The sequence below is a fragment of the Monodelphis domestica genome, chromosome 7 (assembly GCF_027887165.1).
Source record: "Monodelphis domestica isolate mMonDom1 chromosome 7, mMonDom1.pri, whole genome shotgun sequence".
NCBI classification, from domain to species: Eukaryota; Metazoa; Chordata; class Mammalia; order Didelphimorphia; family Didelphidae; genus Monodelphis; species Monodelphis domestica.
Genome location: NC_077233.1, coordinates 92086398 through 92104071, shown reverse-complemented (window position 1 = coordinate 92104071; position 17674 = coordinate 92086398). Strand labels below are relative to the sequence as shown.

At 38.1% G+C, this 17674-nt stretch overlaps 1 protein-coding gene across 4 annotated transcripts in view; it reads right to left on the bottom strand.

The window, feature by feature from the left end:
- Window positions 1–10: 10 nt before the first annotated feature.
- The window catches only part of USP4 (ubiquitin specific peptidase 4), a 77857-nt gene continuing 60193 nt past the window's right edge, over window positions 11–17674 (bottom strand). For all 4 annotated transcript variants that reach the window (XM_001367910.4, XM_001367946.3, XM_007499846.3 and 1 more), the window contains 7 exons: window positions 14122–14361; window positions 12548–12618; window positions 12057–12175; window positions 9702–9851; window positions 4013–4116; window positions 2913–3001; window positions 11–2554 (listed from right to left, as the gene is read on the bottom strand). In XM_001367910.4, coding sequence (XP_001367947.1) covers window positions 2393–2554; window positions 2913–3001; window positions 4013–4116; window positions 9702–9851; window positions 12057–12175; window positions 12548–12618; window positions 14122–14361 — 935 coding nt within the window. In that variant the 3' untranslated portion in view covers window positions 11–2392. The remainder of the gene's footprint in view (window positions 2555–2912; window positions 3002–4012; window positions 4117–9701; window positions 9852–12056; window positions 12176–12547; window positions 12619–14121; window positions 14362–17674) is intronic.

Below are 17674 nucleotides of genomic sequence, written 5' to 3'. Positions count from 1 at the left end.
TCACGCCGGCTTAGTGCAAACCATTTGCTTTATTCTTTCTAGCATTAAAAACCCGGTATAGGAGGCGGGCAGCCTTGTCCTGAAGGGGTCTCGAGCTGCCAGAGACCCCGGCCCAGCCGAGGCAGGAAGGGAAAGGCTCCCGCCGCCCCCCTTGGCTACATTGTGTTCCATTAGGATTCAGGGCCCTGAGGAGAAAGCTCAATTGTTTCACCACGGTGGCATGGTCACATTGCCAATTTCACTGGAAGAACAACAGGCCTTACAGGGAAATGGCCCTGTACCGGCAGAGGCATGTTTTGTTTTGGGTTTGGCCATGGCTGCGGGACAGACAAGGTGGATTCAGCGTAGGCTCAAGGCGGGGCAGCCCACTCCTGAACACGGGGGATGTGGTCTACAATGCAATACACCAAAAGCAATCGTGAGCTAAATAAACTACAATTTCAGTGTTTTGAAATAGTGAATGAAGGGGTTGGAGACAAGGTCTTGGGCAAAGCTTGCTGGTCATTGGGAAGAGGAAGGTTTCATCTGCTACCCAGGAGCCAATCACAGCTCACCAGGAAAAAACACATTTGCAGCCACCTTCCATTTAATAGGTGGGAAGTGTCAAAGGCCCAGAGGCAAGAGCAGGCTCTAGTTCTAGGATCAGGATTGGTCCATATTCATCTTAATCTACAACAGCAGTAAACCAAATTCATTCCCTGGACATAGTTTCTTATATAGTTTTTACCCAGAGGACCAGATCCTGATCTGGCATAGTTGGTGAAATGGTGGCCAGGGCTAGAACTAGTGATGTCAGCAGATAAAAGCCAAAATGGGCAGTCCTAGGCACAAGAACAAGGCAGTGGCATTGGGTAGGGGCATTTTTTTGAAAAGGAGAGGAAGGAGAAAAGAGTCTGTGAACTAGAAGTAAGGTCCCATTAGGGGTTAATTTCAAGAATGCTGACAGGTTTTTGTTAATAAAAGACAAGACCTTTGGGCATTCCATTTAGAAACATAGAAACCAGAGTCTGTGTTCAAGAAGGTATATGGTGTCTTTGCCACTAAAGGTGGAAAATAAAATGGTATCCACAGTCAGTGCTTTCTGGCAGCTTCTCCAAAAAAGAGGAAACTAATTGAAGTCAATGAAAAATCAGAACAATGACACCAAATGGCAGGCCTGAAAACTTCAGAGATCAGGGAAAGAAGACCAGAAAAGAGTGCCCCCCCCAAAATCCCAAGTTAAGAGTAAAAGGGGGACCTGCAATTTGTCAGAGACGACTCCTTCCCTTCCCCTCCACACCTTTCCAAAATAGAAGAATCTGTCAGAAAGGTAGAAAGTAGGGAAATTAATGTGTTTTCTGTCCCCTTCAGCTATGCAACCAGAATGGAAAGTGGATTGGCAAGGAACTAACTTTACTTTTACCAAATGCAGTATTGATGCAAATGACAAGGAATTCTTAGTTGTAGACCCTAGGGGTAAACACAGAGGAAACATTAACAAAAATTAATGTCCCCAGGGAAAGAAGACTAAGAAAACTAAGTCCCCAACAGCCTTAAGATGGGGAGCCAGTTTTTAGTTCTAGCCAATAAAAAAATCCAGCTGAATTTAAGAACCAAAATGTTTCAATTCATCACTGAATATAGTAGTCATCTGCATCTAAAGATATCCCACACTCTGGGAGAGGACAGGGGATTCAAATACATTTAAAATCTATACTTATTGAGAAAGCAGTTGCATTCAAGTAATTTCATTCTGGAAATATCAGAAGCATCCAGAATCAGAAATCAAAATAAATGTTTTCTTTAAGGGAAAGGGGAGGAATTTTTCAAATAAATCTGTGTCAACATATAAGAATGATCAAAAAAGTGCCCAATTTCACTTTGGGGTGGGTTTCCTGTGGGAGAGGCTACAAGGGCAACTGGCAAAGAGAAATGGAAAAGTGGAGATCTAGGAACTCTAGAAGAGAATCTATTCTAATCAATACAGAGGGCCCACTACTGCCAACAATCATTTATGTGCACCAATAAGGGCTTTTTCAGAGATTTTCCTGGAGAAATTTTCCTCTCCCCTCAGCAGCATGCTTTCTCATTCTTATGCACCCCCAATTCCACTCCCCAAATCGTGTGCGACTTCTCCAGCCTTGCAGCTCTTTACCCTGTTGACCCCTAGTTCTGTAGCATTACAGGTGTTTACAGAACTTTCCCACAACTTGTATTTAAAAATAATAATAATTCAGCCTCTCAACATAACCCTTCATGAGCAAACAGGGTCTTTTTTTTCTCTTCTGTTCCATAAAAAAGGAATTCCCTTATTGAATGGCAGTCTGTACATCTGGCAGCTTTTAGAGTGCAAGAGATGTTCCAGATGTGTCAAAATGGTCCTCTTTAAGGTAGTGGCTGACTTTAGGCAGTTTCAGTTGGTATCCATGCTATACAAGTCATCCTCCTCCAGTCCCTCCTGGGAGCGTTTTCCTTTCTTCCCTGCATCCGAGGGACCAGAGTAACCTGGGAGGGAGGGTGCCTTATAAAACTCGTCATCCCGACGCTGGTAAAACAACACATATGCTGCTTTTGTCTGCAAAATAAGAAGAGTCATTCTGATAGGATTAATAAAGTCTGGAAAATCTCTTTTGACTACAGTTATGCACAGTAGCAACTAAAGGGAATTTTTCTCCTCACTTCGAGTGTCTACAACAGATTTTTTGAATCTCTGCTGTCACTGCTGAGGGTGTAAGACATCACAAGTAGAGGAATCCTCCAATAAGGTTAGTTTAATGGCTCTGAGCCACAGACCCACTTTTCTTATCACAGGTACTTCTCAATTCCTCAAGGTGGCACCCCTAGATAACACCCTTTTTAATATTTTTCCAGCTTTAATTCATTAAGACTGATTGCAGGAATTTGGTGACTTGAACCCACTAAAAAGTACTCACCACTATTTGATCCTCAGAGGCCAGGGATACATTACTATCATCAAAGTAATACCATTTGCCATTTAGTTTGTTTTTTGCATATGCAGTATCTGTCAAGTTAAGCAAGAAGAGATCGGCAATTACTAAAGATGGTACCTATGCTAAATTGATCACTACAATGCTTTTTCAAAAAAGCATGAAATTATTACTGAGATACACAGTTAACCAGAGTCTGTGATGTAATATGAACAAATTCTAATTTATTTCTCCATGAAGATTTAGCTTCAAGAACACAAATAAGCAATGGAGCTTGTCTGACATCTGGAAACTAATCCCACAAAGACAGATAGTAATGAGCTATAGCCTGCTACAATATGAGCTATATTTAAGACTGGCAGGCCCCATACATAAGGGTCAAAAGCTCATTTCTCAGGGTACGTTAAGTAATGGTACTTCAGGATCCCACTTTTTAAGAGATAATGATTTCTATTATATTAACCCCAGATCAGGTCCCTAAAAACTATAGCTCATAAGTGCACTACAAACATTATCTGGTATCCTTACCTCCAACTGCATACCTACCAGATTAATCTCTCTAAGCTATACAGATTTGGTTTAGTCTCTCTCAAACCATATCTTTCACTATATTTCTCTAAGCCAACTCTCTATGATCTAACCAAACTGCAAAACTCTTTGTTCTTTTCTGCCTCCATTCCTTTATTAATGCTGTTTTCCCTGCCTTGGATGCCCTCTATCTCATTTCTTTATTGAAATCCTGCCAGTTTAGTATTCAACGCCTTTGTGAAGAAGCTGAGCCTTACTTAATTACCCTAGCTAAAAGCAATTTCTCCTTCCTCTGTACTCTTACAGTATGTGTTGCTGGACTTCATCTGGCACTTAGCCAAGTATTCTATCTGCTTCTGTGAAGGTGTGCAAATGGGTGGGTGCATACACCCTGTTGGCACAATTTGACTGTAAGATATGGAAGGTAGAAATTATGTAATATTCATTGTAACCCACAGAACACCTAAAATAGTACATGCACATAGGGAGTGTTCAATTAAAACTTGCTGAAAGGATGAAAATGAAAAATTGAGAATGACATGGAATTCAGTACTTACAGTGACCCACACCCATGGCTCCATAATGATTGGATACAGCAATGAGGTCATAGACATAAGGGCCAGCTGCTGGGTCACAGACAAACTCGGACATATGCAGGTCTCTGAACACAATCATAAGGCATTCCATAAGTATGTAAAATTACCGGTAAAATCTGGTAAGGTATTAGATATCTATATCTTAAGATTTCACCACATACCAAGCTTCAAATATGAAAGGTTACATCATAAACAAATTAGAAGAGTGAGTGAGGAATAAATTACCTTTCAGATTTAGAGAGAAGGGAAGACTTCACGTCCAAACAAGGGATAGAGACAGAAAGGATCACAGAATATAAAATGGACAATTTTGACTACAAAAAAACTTTATAAATGTTTAGAACAAAAACAGCAGTTAAAATCAGAAGGGAAACAAAGCTGGGGGGAAAAAACATGCAAAAAAGTCCTAACTGGCTAAGATGGCTGTCTGAAGGGAGGTGGATTATCCTGCTTCCATGTATATCCCTCTAATAAAAACTTGAAATTCAAATTCTTCCACCAAAGAACTATACTTTAAAAAATCAGTAAGAAGATGACATGAAATCAGAAAAGGAACCACTAGCAAAGCCAGTGCTATCATAAGCAAAGAACCCAGACATCTCTCTGCATAATGAAAAGTGAGCCAGAGACATGTGTGGTCTATGTGGCATTGTGTGAAAAGGCAGCAAGAATGTCAATCCTTGGAAACCCTAGGGAGCAACAGCATGACAGCACTCAGATTAGTCCACCATAGAGCCAAGGGCTCCAAGGGCTCTCCTAAAATGCCACAGAGTGTCCTCAAGAACCACAACATTGAATCTCAAAGATCCAGAGGGGTCTAAACCCAGGAGGAAGACATTTCAGGAACCAAGAGAAAAATCAAACAAGGATGATTATCTCTCACCCCAAGTGCAATAGGGAGTAGTCTCTACTCATTTCTTTACCCATTTCTCAAGCTTTTGTGCGTGGTACTGTATCATGTACAAAAGCTTAATAAATGGGTCAAAGGAGATCAAAAGTAAAAACAAAAAACATCTTATCATTCTGAATTAGAGTTGATATTAAGTATCAATTCCAAGGCAGAAGAGCAGTAAGGGCTAGGAAGTCAGTGTTAACTGATTTACCCAGGATCACACAATTGGAGTTTTACTACTATTACAAATTATTACATTCATAGGGATTCTTAAAAAAAAAAAAGAACAAGTAGATAACTATAAGCAGAGCCTCAAAGGAAAAATTAGATTTTCCAAAAGGACAATAAGAATACCTAAAAGAAATGAATCAAGATATATAAACAATGAAATACAAACTCTGGAGGAAAGAACTGGAAGGAGAAAGTGGTAGCTTTACCCAAGTAACAGCCTCTCTGAAAATAAAAATAGTCCAAACAGAAATCACTATCTCCATGAGAAGCAAAATATATTAGAAAATTAAAAAAAAAAAAAGTTGCCCTCATAATCCACAACCTGGATACTAGCTACTGAATGTTAGTTTGTTTTGTTTTTTTTAATGACTATATACCAAACTTAAATGCTACTGGAGTATAAGTTCCTTGAGGGCAGAAATGATGACATTAATCACTATATCCTCCATTGAATAGTACTTGTATGTAGTATGTTAAACATTTAATAAATATCTTTTGAATGAATGTTATTAAAATGAAAACAAAAATCAAAATGCTGAAAAAATATAGGAAAATATAAGATACCTGCTATCAACAATTGACCTGGAAAACAGGTCAAAGAGATAAAATGTAACAATCAATAGATTCCCTGGGAACTAAGAAAACCAAACTCCCTGAAAGGAATTCCAAAAGGAAATGTTACAGGAATGTCATAGCCAAAATCTAGAGTTATCATATCAAAGAAAAAAGCATCAGATGCATCCAGAAAGTACTTCCAAGTACCAAGGAACCACAAGAAGGATCACACAAGATCTGGTAGCGACTTAAAAAAAAAAAAAAGATCTTGGAATGCAATGTTCCATAAAGCAAAAAAGTATAGTCAGGGGAAATGAAGAGTTGGACACAACTGAAAAGACAATAACTGCAATTGGCTTATGAAAAGACTTACATGAACTGAAGCAAAGTGAAGTGAGAACCAGAAGAATACAGTACACAGTGACAGCAATTGTATGATCAACAACTGTGAATGATCTTGCTATTCTCAGAAATACAGTGACCAAGACGATTCCAAAACTTCATAATGAAAAATATTGTCCACTTCCAGAGAAAGATTTGATGGAGTCTAAATGCTGATAAAAACATACTATATTTCACTTTTTTCTTCTCCTTTTTTTGGTTTGAGATCTCATCCATAAAATGACCAATATGGAAAAATATTTTAAATGACTGCACATGTAAAATCTAACTGATCACACTATTTACCATCCCAGAAAGGGGAAAAGGGGAGAGAGGTTGGAACAGAAGGAAAAAAATTTCAAACTCAAAATTAAAAATTTTTTAAGGTATCATTGGGGGGAACAATATTATTACAAAATTAAAAATAACAAAAATCTACCCAAAATTGGAATGGGCTACCTAAAAAAACAAAGGAAAACACAATAACAGGTTTGAAACTAAGAATAACTTACAATACATAACTGACTAGAAGCCTATAGGGGGAAAAAAAATGGATCTTTAATGGAATGGAGGACTTTCAAATATTTGTGATGAAAAGACTAGTGCCGAGCAGAAAGTATGAAATCCAACAAGAAATCAAGAAGGGTGAATTCATCTGAGCAATTGGAAAGGGCTATGTGATAATGTAGTGCTAATATTCAAATAAGGGGAAAAAATATAAGTATTCTTCAATGACTAAATATCTTCTACAGATATTAAAGCAATTTTAAAATAAGAAAACCAGAAGACCTGGGAGTGGATTCCTTCTGTTCTGAAGGTTTTAAGAGTGGAAAGAGGGGGCAGCTAGGTAGCTCAGTGTGTGGAGAGCTAGGCCTAGAGACGGGAGGTCCTAGGTTCAAATCTGATCTCAGACACTTCCCAGTTGTGTGACCCTGGGCAAGTCACTTGACCCCCATTGCCTAGCCCTTACCACTCTTCTGCCTTGGAGCCAATACACAGTATTGACTCCAAGACGGAAGGTAAGGGTTTTATTTAAAAAAAAAAGAGTGGAAAGAAAAGAAAGAATAAAGTAGATAAACCAATGTAGGAATGAGGAAGAGGAGGGTAGAATTTGCTCTTTTTCATAACTGGGATACATGAGATTATACAAAGATAGAAGAAGGGGTGGGAGAACATGGGAATCAGATGAACCCTACTCTAATGTGCAATGGATAAATAATGGTTGAAAGCACACATATATACACAGTTATGGAAATACATCAAACTCAACAAGGAAACAAGCAGAAATAAAATAGTGAGAGAGTAAGGGGGAGATGTTAGGATGGAAGATAGTCCAGAAGAGGAAATATAGGCAAAGGCAAAACAAACTTGATCCTAAAGAGAGAATTTTGGGGGGGGCGGGGGGGGGGGGGAATGAGAATCTAAGGCAGTGCTCATTAAACTGGGGTACTGACTTAGATGCCAGTTCTTTGCTTGTGGTAAATAAATAAATGAAAATAATACTGTTATAAGAAATTAATAAAAAAGACTATTCAGAAAATCCTGGGAAGTATTAACTGATTCAAGGTAAAGTGAGCAGAACTAGAAGAACTAGTTATACAAGGATAACAACATTGTTAAGGAAAAGAATTCTGAAAGACGTGAGAATTCTAATTAAAATAACGATCGAGTATTTTCCCAGAGAATTGATGAAGCACACTATTAGTCACAGTTATCTGAGAAAAATGAAATACAAGATGCAAAACGAGACATTTTTGCACATGGTCACTGTGTGGATTTGTTTTGCTTGACTCTTATTTGTCCCAAGATGTCTTCCTTCCTTCCTTCCTTCCTTCCTTCCTTCCTTCCTTCCTTCCTTCCTTCCTTCCTTCCTTCCTTCCTTCTTTCCTTCCTTCCTTCCCTTTCCTTTCCCTTTCTTTCTTTCTTTCTCTCTCTCTCTCTCTCTTTCTCTCTCTCTCTTTCTTTCTTTCTCTCTCTCTCTCTCTTTCTCTCTTTCTTTCTCTCTCTCTCTCTCTCTCTCTCTCTCTTTCTTTCTTTTTTGATGATGGGGAGGAACTGGGAGTGTGTAATAAATCAATAGTGATGAAAAAAAAAGGGGGCCAAAGAACATTTTAAAATAGAAATAAAGTAGAAATAGAAATCTGGCCTCAGACATTTCCTCACTGTGTGACCCTGGGTAAGTCACTTGACCCCAATTGCATAGCACTTGCTGCTTGCCCTTCTGTCTTAGAATTGATACTAAGACAGAAGGTAAGAGTTTTAAAAAAATGCTTAAAGAGAAATTCAGAAGGAACCAAAGGCAAGCAGAACAATTTTAAAGCAATGTGTAGATTTTATTATATATTTCATTTTTTAAATCATTTAAAATGGAGATCCATATACCATGGTCTTTTTGTTCTCTGTTGTCTATAAGAAAAGGTTCCTTTTTTGGTGCTTTCAGCTCAGAATAAAAAGTAAATTTTAAAACATCTCAGATCCAATGGATTTAAATTATTCAGAATAAGTGCCATTCCTCAACAGATAAACAATTAAATGATATGAATGAAGCTTTTAAAAGAAGAAATTAAAGATATTAACATGAAAAAAAAATGCTCCAAATCACTATTTGATAAAAGTAAAGAGATTCCATTTTATATCCATTAGGCTGTCAAAGATATATTAAAGAAAAAAAAAGGAAAATGATAAATACTAAAAGGATTTTAGGAAAACAGGCACATATATGTATTCTGTTGGAGCTGCAGACTGATACAATCATTCTGGAAAGGAATTTGGAACTATGAACCTAAAGTTAGTAAACTTTCCATATTTGTGTCTCAGTAGATCTGGGTTCAACTTCTAGCTCTAACATTTACTGGATGAGACTATAAGAAAATTATTTCCTTTTTTTAATTTTGGTTTACACATCTATAAAATGGAGGTAAAGTACTTATACTAAACTCCCTACATAGGACTGTGATGAAGAATGTTTTATAAATTTTCAATTGCTAGATAAATGTGATGTGATTAATATTATGGTGAGTCAGAATAAAAAGAATAGGATTAGAAACCTGGGCTCGGATCTCAGTTTCTCAGTCAGGTGATACTTTCCTTGCTTCAGGTATTCTACTGTTTGTACTTAACCAAAAAGAAATACTAGGCGGCAAACTAGATGACTCAGTTGATAGAGAGCCAGGTTTAGAGACAGGAGGTCCTAGGTTCAAATATGGCTTGACATTTCTTAGCTGTGTGACCCTGGACAAGTTACTTAATTCTAGCTGCCTAGCCCTTACCACTCTTCTGCAGAACCAACACCTAACCACTAATTCTAAGACAGAAGGTAAGGGTTATTTTTTTAAAAAAAGAAAAGGAAAGAGAAAAAAATAACGTCCAATAATTTCCGAAAGACAGGGATTCTCTAATGACAGGTTAAACTATGTGTTCAATCAGTCACAGTGAAAGACACCTTTACACAAAAATAAAATGGTCGTTTCTAATCCTAGGCCATACAGTGGTAACATTTTGGAGCTCAAATCCATTATCCAGTAGTATTGTTGAAGGATTTTATATCTGACTATAATTCTACTTGATACAGACGTGGTTACAGAGTCCTACCTTATTGGAAATTCAACCACAGTGTCAAGTTTATCTCTCCAGTATCTGTTGTATGAAAATCGCTTGAGGTGAACCACCAATACCTTTGGCAAGGACCACAAGTCAAATTTCTTCGTGGCCTGTTGATGTTTCTTACAGTTAGGACAATACCTGAAGAGAAAATAAATAGGTTCATTTAATTGACATCATTTTATGACTACAGAGCCAAAATGGCTCAGGAAAACACTCGGAAAACTGTTACTACCACAGTCACAGCTATGTCTTTATAATAGTAAAAGTCACTGGTCCCCCACATCCAGATATATATACCTTATGAGAACCTCAAAGCACTCACCAGGTCTACTCTACACACATATGTACTAGAGACCACAGAATTTCAAGTAATAGCAAAAGTACTTTTTCTCTGCTCCAGAACCAAGTTATTTCTATAGCATTACTTTAAGTGGCATGTGAAGAATACTAATTTTGCTATTTACAACTCTAGAAAATTAAAGTAATGCAGAAAACATTACTTGCCAAGTATTTATTTTCAGACTAGCATTTATTATACCCAGTGTAAAAGGAAAAGTGCCTTCAATAATTCACTGAAGAGGGAAGAGCCAAGATGGCAGCTTAGTAGCAATGAAAGCTGAAACCTCTCTGAGAATCCTCCCAAATCAACCTTTAAAAATGGCCTCAAGGGAGCAGTTCAGTGTATTGAGAGTCAGGCCTAGAGATGGGAGGTCCTAGGTTCAAATCTGACCTCAGACACTTCCCAGCTGTGTGACCCTGGGCAAGTCATTTAATCCCCATTGCCTAGCCCTTACCATTCTTCTGCCTTGGAACCAATACATAGTATTGATTCTAAAACGGAAGGTACGGGTTTAAGAAAAAACTAAATTAAATTAAAAGGGTCTCAAAATGACAGGAGTCAAAAACCAACAGAAAGACAGTGTGAGGGGCTCTCCTGCTGAACATAACTTGAAAAGTAGGCAGAGAGAGTAATTTTTCATGGGAAAAGGGGGAACCAGAAGCAAAACTTCACACAAAGGCAACCATCTCCCATCTACTGCACCAGGTTCTAAGCCTGGGGATAGACCAACTTTGGAATCCCAGGACCCTGCCTACACCAACAACAGAACACCCCAGAACTACCCCCTTGAAATCCCAGGCCCTGTCACTAGTCTGAAATGAGGCCCATAAGTCTGTAGTGCTTGACCTTTTCAAGTCGGTTGTGAAGATCTTAGACCCAGGGCAAAATAACTCCTGAGTGCTGAATCCTTTGAAACACTGAGAGAGGAGACAAAAAAATCAGCTTTCAGAACTCCCAGTCTTCAGGCAAAAAGGAATGGGAAAATGAGCAAAAAAAAAAGCCCTAACGATAGAAAATTTCTATGGGGATAAAGAACAAGGCACAGAATCAGTAGGGGATGGTGAGATCCAAGCAACCACATGTAAAACTTGAAAAGAAAAATGGGAACAGGCCTCAAGCACTGGAAGAACACAAAGAGAAATTCAAAAATCAAATAAGATAGGTGGAAAGAAGAGGGAAAAGAAATTAAAGTAATGCAAAAAGAAAATAACAGCTCAAAAACCACCAATTGGTCAACTGGAAAAAGAGGCACAAAAATCTTTCATAAAAATCAGAACTTATCTACTGGAAATAGAGACCAAAAAAATCCCATGAAGAAAAGAGTTCCATGAAAAGTAGAATGGATTAGAAAGACAAAGAGTATCAAAAGGTCATGGAAGAAATTCATTCTTTGAAAATTAGAATGGACAAACAGAAGCTAATGACTGCATAAGATATCAAGAAATAATAAAACAAAATCAAAAGAATGAAAAAATTGAAGAAAATATGATATATCTCATTGAAAAGACAGTTGACCTAGAAAACAGATCCAGGAGAGACAAGTTAAGAATAATGGAGTACCTGAAAGTCATGATCAATAGTTCATTGAAGAATACAATGGCTATAGCTTTAAGCAGTGTGGACATCCCCTCTAATGACATGGAATATAATAACCCTGATACACCTCAGCAAATGGCCTTCAAGAGGTGCTTCAACCTAAACATTCAATCAGCCCCTTGAACAATACAAATCACTCCAACCCAAGGAGGATGGTCTTTAGATACCAAGTACATTGCTGGTTCCATCTTGTTGGATTTGCCAGTTTATGCTCTGCCTCCATAGCTAAGATTACCAGTATGCCACAATGAAACACCAGAGGTTTGTAGTGAAGAAGAGTGCCTGTGCCTGCAAATGCACACACACACACACACACACAGTCTCTCTCTCTCACTCTCTCTCTCTCTCTCTCTGCACACTTCTTTCCAAAGTCCTTCCCATACATATTACTCAAAAGAACCACTGACCAGGGATCATGCTCCCCCAGGGTTTCCATGGTAGTGAAGAGCTCAATGCAATCTCGAAGGGCCACCGTTGTTTTCTTCTTCTTCTGGGGCTGGAGCATGCTGCTGTGTTTATCATAAGCCTGTTAGGAACACATTGGTTAAGTCTAGGGCTACATGGTTCTGCAGAGACAAACAGAAACTCCAAGGAGACAAAGCCTTATTCCCCTTTTCCTGTATGTTTAACGGAACACACTGCAGAAACTTTGACATTGTGTTTTTCATTTTCAACTTAAAATCCACATGTGCTATGCTGTCCAGTGTGAACAAATACTGAGTTTCTGAACTATCATCTGAATTGTGATGGCAATCATATCACTCTTCAGAGATGAAGAGCCCTTTTCCAAACCCTGGTTGTTCTAACTAGGCTTCTTATTCCAACATCTATGGCACAAAGCCTGAGAAACCTGTAATGTATTGATATATCAGTTAGGCAAGCTAAATACATTACCTACCTCTGACTCTTGTTCATCGTAGTGAAGACACCGGGTTTCGGTGTCCCAATCAACAGCAACTGTGGAACGAGCTGTGGAAGAGAAGGACAAGATTTCCATTCCCTGCTCACTGGCCAGCAAGAGAAGAGGCTGCTTGGGTGGCTGCTTTCCAGATGATGGGAAAACAGAGAAGGATGAAAGTCAAGATCTAACTTTGGCACCTGAAAATTGCTGCATCTGAAATTCTTTCTTGAAATTTCTTATCACTAGACTTTCCCCCTCTGGCCTGCAACTAAATTCCTCAAAGCAGGAAGCTTTCTTATTGCTCTGAACATCCCTTACCAAAGGTTTGCTCAGGTTATCACACAATTTTCAGGGAAAAACAAAAAACCTGACTGGTATAGGTGAATGGCATTTTACACATGCAAGCCAAAATGGTGATTACTCATAAGGCCCTAATATTCCTGGCCTAATTCTTTCTTTAAAATCATGAAATAGCTAAGTGGTTCAGTGGATAAGAACCAGACCTAGAAATGAGGGGTCGTGGGTTCAAATATGGCCTCATACACTTCCTAGCTATGTGGCTCTGTGCAAGTCATTTAACCCAAATTGCCTAGCCCTTATTTCTCTTCTGCTTAGAATCAATGGAAGGTATGGGTTTAAAAAAAACCATGATCCTAAAGTAATTTTAGCTTTACAAAGTGCTTTTAGTGAAATAACACTATGAGGAAGATAGTACAAGAATTGTACCATTTCACAGATAAAGAAAATAAGACATATGTCAAATGGTTATTTTCCTGCCCACACAATTCATGTTACTAAAGATTCTATTAACACACTCCCAAGGGCTTTCCAAATCAGCACTGGTCTCCTATGTATTCATCTCTGTTTTTGTATGTGGTCTTAGTTGTTCACTTGTTCAGCAACTATTTATAGAGGCAGAGACCCAGAGTCATATGACCAATATGAATTCTTTTTCAAACAGGTCATGTCTAATGAATAATCTTGTGGGGAGAAAAATTGAACTACAAGACTTTTTCCTCCAACGAAACAGGAGCAGTTTCTTTAGAAAAGATCCATACACTGAAAGAAAGATGGTGCCAATACACAGAGATCATGACTGGTTCCTTCTCTTACTATGGTACTATGTAAAGGAGAGACAGGGTCTTTGTGGCACCTAGCAGTGAAATGCAAAGGTCATAGAATTTAGAATAGAATTAAAATTGTCTAGTTCAATCTCCTCATTTTACAGATAAGGAAATTGAGGCCAAAAGAGGAGAAGTAATACAAAATAATACAGGTAGTAATTGATCTTGGATTCAAACCCAGGCCATACTTTACGAGTACAGAACAGCCAAGAGACAGATAAGTTCTGTGGACATTCTTCAGGAAATGTCTTTATTTAGTCAAGTTTACTGTTGCATTTGCACTATTTATTATCACACACACACACACACACACACACACACACACACACACACACACACACACACACACACACACACCCACACACACTCACTCACTCCATTTCCAGATCTACAAATAAGCTGATATCTGCCACTAGATCAGTTAAAAGTATAAAAGACAATGCTTACAATTCAGTTTGAGGAGCTTCCCATCTGCTGCAAGAGAATTGATGTCAGTGGTGCCATAGGAATTCACCAGGCTGAAGGTGAAAAGCCTTTTTTTGCAGTGCTGGCTTCTGACTCTCTTTGGGACATTCTGACAGGACTCATTTCCCAATTCATGTTCAGAACAGTCTTCAGTTGAACAGGACTCTGTCTCTGTAGCTTGTCCTTTGCTATCATCTTGGTGTTCCATTTCTTCTTCTTCTCCTAATACAAATGAAAAATGAAGTCTAGCATCAATACTTTGGTTTTTTTAATTTAAAGAATTATCTAGTAAATTTAAAAATCACTAGTAAGGTTATATTTCATAACATTTACCTGAATATGAAATCAAATAATGCTTTACCTTAGATTTAAATTCCATTTGACACCTTCTAATTGCACATACAATCTCAGGGAATGATAAATATTAGAGTAAAAAATAAGACCAGCAAGAAAGTGACTTTTTAAGTAATGATTAGGTTGCAAAGACCTGTACTGGGCACTTAGGATACAGTTTTGGAGATTCAGATAAAGGGCACTGAGGTAGTGATTACTTTCAGTTCATAGAATCACCAATCTAAATCTTGAAGGGACCTAGAGGTCATCTAAACTCATGCCTTCATTTAAAGAAAAATGAAATTGAGGCTTGCCTAACAAAAAAGGATAAAGGGCTTGCCAAAGGTCACAAGTAATTGATGGCAAAGTCAAGGCTCAAATCTAGGTCCCTGCTAAATGACTGCTCTCTCCACCATACTTAAAAAAATAACTAAAACTCTTACCTTCTCTCTTAGAATTAGTAATACTAAGTACTAGTTTCAAGGCAAAAGAGAGATAAGGGTTAGGCAACTGGAGTTGTTAGAATCACACGGCTCAGGAGTGCTAAAGCCATATTTCAACCCAGGATCATCTCTCTCCAGGCCTGGTACTCTATCCACTAAGTGCACTATACCTCTGAAGTAAAAGGATTTCCATAGAGGCATGAATTCAATAGAAACAGGAATGTATTCGATGCATAGGAACAGATGGTGAATATATACAGAGGCAAGAAAGAAATGGTCAAGATCAAGGAATGGTAAAGAACATAGTTTGGACTATAGAATGAATGAAAGAGACTAATGTAAAATGAGTCTAGAAAGGTATAATGAAGCCTGACTGTGAAAAGACTTTTACTTCAAGTGGCAGTGAGAATTATAAGATATTTAAGATGTGAGCTCTGCAGAAGTTTACAGGAGTAAATCTAAAGAAGAAATCTATTGGAGTTCAACACTTACTTATGGTGTACCTACCTAATATGTACAAGTCAGTCTACTGCTAAAGAAGAGGAAGACCCAAGTGCACCTGGGGATGATAATGAGTGATCTTACTATATATAGCAAGAAAGTTCTCAGACTTTTTCAGATTGAAGCCTACCAAATTTGAGTCCCTTCTGGTAAATTAAGTGTGATATTCTGGGCATCTGGTTTTGAGGAACCTTTGCACTAAATTAGCTACCCTTCAAAAAGTTAAAATTCAACCTATACACTTTAATCTAAAAACTATAATATGTTTAAAATAATCTTCTCAAGTCACTAGGAAGATTATTTTGGTAGCACTATAACAGATAGATTAGAAGTATGAGAGGGCAGCTGGGTGGCTCAGTGGATTGAGAGTCAGGCCTAGAGACTGGAGGTCGATTCAAATCTGGACTCAGGCACTTCCCAGCTGGATGACCCTGGGCAAGTCACTTAACCCCCATTGTCTAGCCCTTACCACTCTTCTGCCTTGGAACCAATACACAGCATTGATTCCAAGACAGAAGGTAAGGGTTTAAAAAAACAAAAAGATTAGAAGTATGACAGGCTGAAGTCAGGAAGGCCAGTGTAGAGAGAAGAACTCCTGATCTAAACAAAGTTGACTGCATTGAGAGTGGAGGGGAAGGGCCCTGTGTAATTTTGCATTCAGTGGTCATTTCAACAAGTGTTTGCTAAACACCTACCACATATATGGGCAAAAATAAAATAAAATAAAAATAGAAAGGTAACTGGAGGGAAGAAAGAAGTAAAAATGGGAGTATCAGAGCCTTCTCTCCTTCAACAATCAACTGGGTTTCCCCTCTACACCACAGACTGCCAGGTATCATACCCTCAGTCATCTCAGCAAGGTGGGTAAAACTGGCTAGTGACATAATGTGCACACAAAAGTTTGTCAAAAGAAGATATAGTCACAACTGATACAATTCACCAATACTCACATATGGAGAAAGTCTTGGGCTGGGAATGAAAGTCCCTAGATTCCAGTTCTGCCTTTACTAGTAACCAGCAGCTATGTGATCTTGAACAGGTCATCTGACCCACAAAGAAAGGGACAGTCTCAGACTAAGGCCTCTTCTAGCTCTGATAATCTGATTCTATGACTGTTAGCAAGAGCTGACCCATGAAGAAGAAAAACTGATTTTAAATAAACTCATTTTAGATTTTCCTAGAGACAAAAATCAAGTGTATAAAACTCGAAAATGGGAGCATGTCTCTTCCTAGCCAAAGTACTCTGGCTGATGAGTCAGAATCCAAAAAGTGCTAAAGTTATACCAAGTTTCAAAGCATAACAGAAGCAAAACTGACTTTCCTATTTCTAAGGCTATCTGGTCATATCTGGGTCCCTGCAGTTACAGCACTCCTTACACCTAGTTGTTGAGATCTTCAGAGACAAAGGATATATATACAAAGAGAGAAAAGGCATCCATGACGTTAGCACAGCTGAAGAAGCAAGGATTCTGGAGAAACTAACACCAACCACCCAGAAACACAATACCAGATTCCTATCTTTTCAAAGATTATTTGCTTGTGAGCTACTTTGTCCACTGACACAGATTTAAAAGGCTTCCACGCACTCATTGGTAATAACAATAATACAAACCAATATTTTATATAGGACCATAAAGTTTGTAAAGTCTTTTTTTTTAATAGAAAACAAAATTTTGTGTTCTTGGTTTGCTTGAGCCTCACCACAATCCTAGGCACTTAGTAATATGGGTATTATTACTCTTATTTTACAGGTAAAGAAACTGAGGTTCTAAGAAATTGGGTGTTTTGTCCTTGTTAATATAGCTACTAATTGTCTCAGATGAAGTTTGAACTTAAATTTTCCTGATTTCAATTATCAGCTATTCACTATACCTTTTTTGAAAGCATGATGTGAACCTCAAATTTTATTAGTTAGTGACCAATTGGGTGGAGCTGCCTGAGGAAAGGTTCATGATCTTTCTTTGGTCCCATCAACATATCTATCTCTATGCTTCTCTGCCAGAGTTTATGATCTCTCAAAAGTCCCTATGAGATGCACAGGAAGACATTGAAAGATGACATCTGGGGAGATGTCAAAGTATTAAAAAAAATAAAATGTACTCAACTTGAAACCACTTTGAACACAACTTAATCTTTATATGATTTAAAAGGTACTTTTTGATCTGGCAGTGCCCCTTTCTAACTACTTTCCATTTTATGCAATAGAAAAAAAAATCTGTTTGTTTAAGCTCCAAATAAAAGGAGTCTGTGATGAAAAT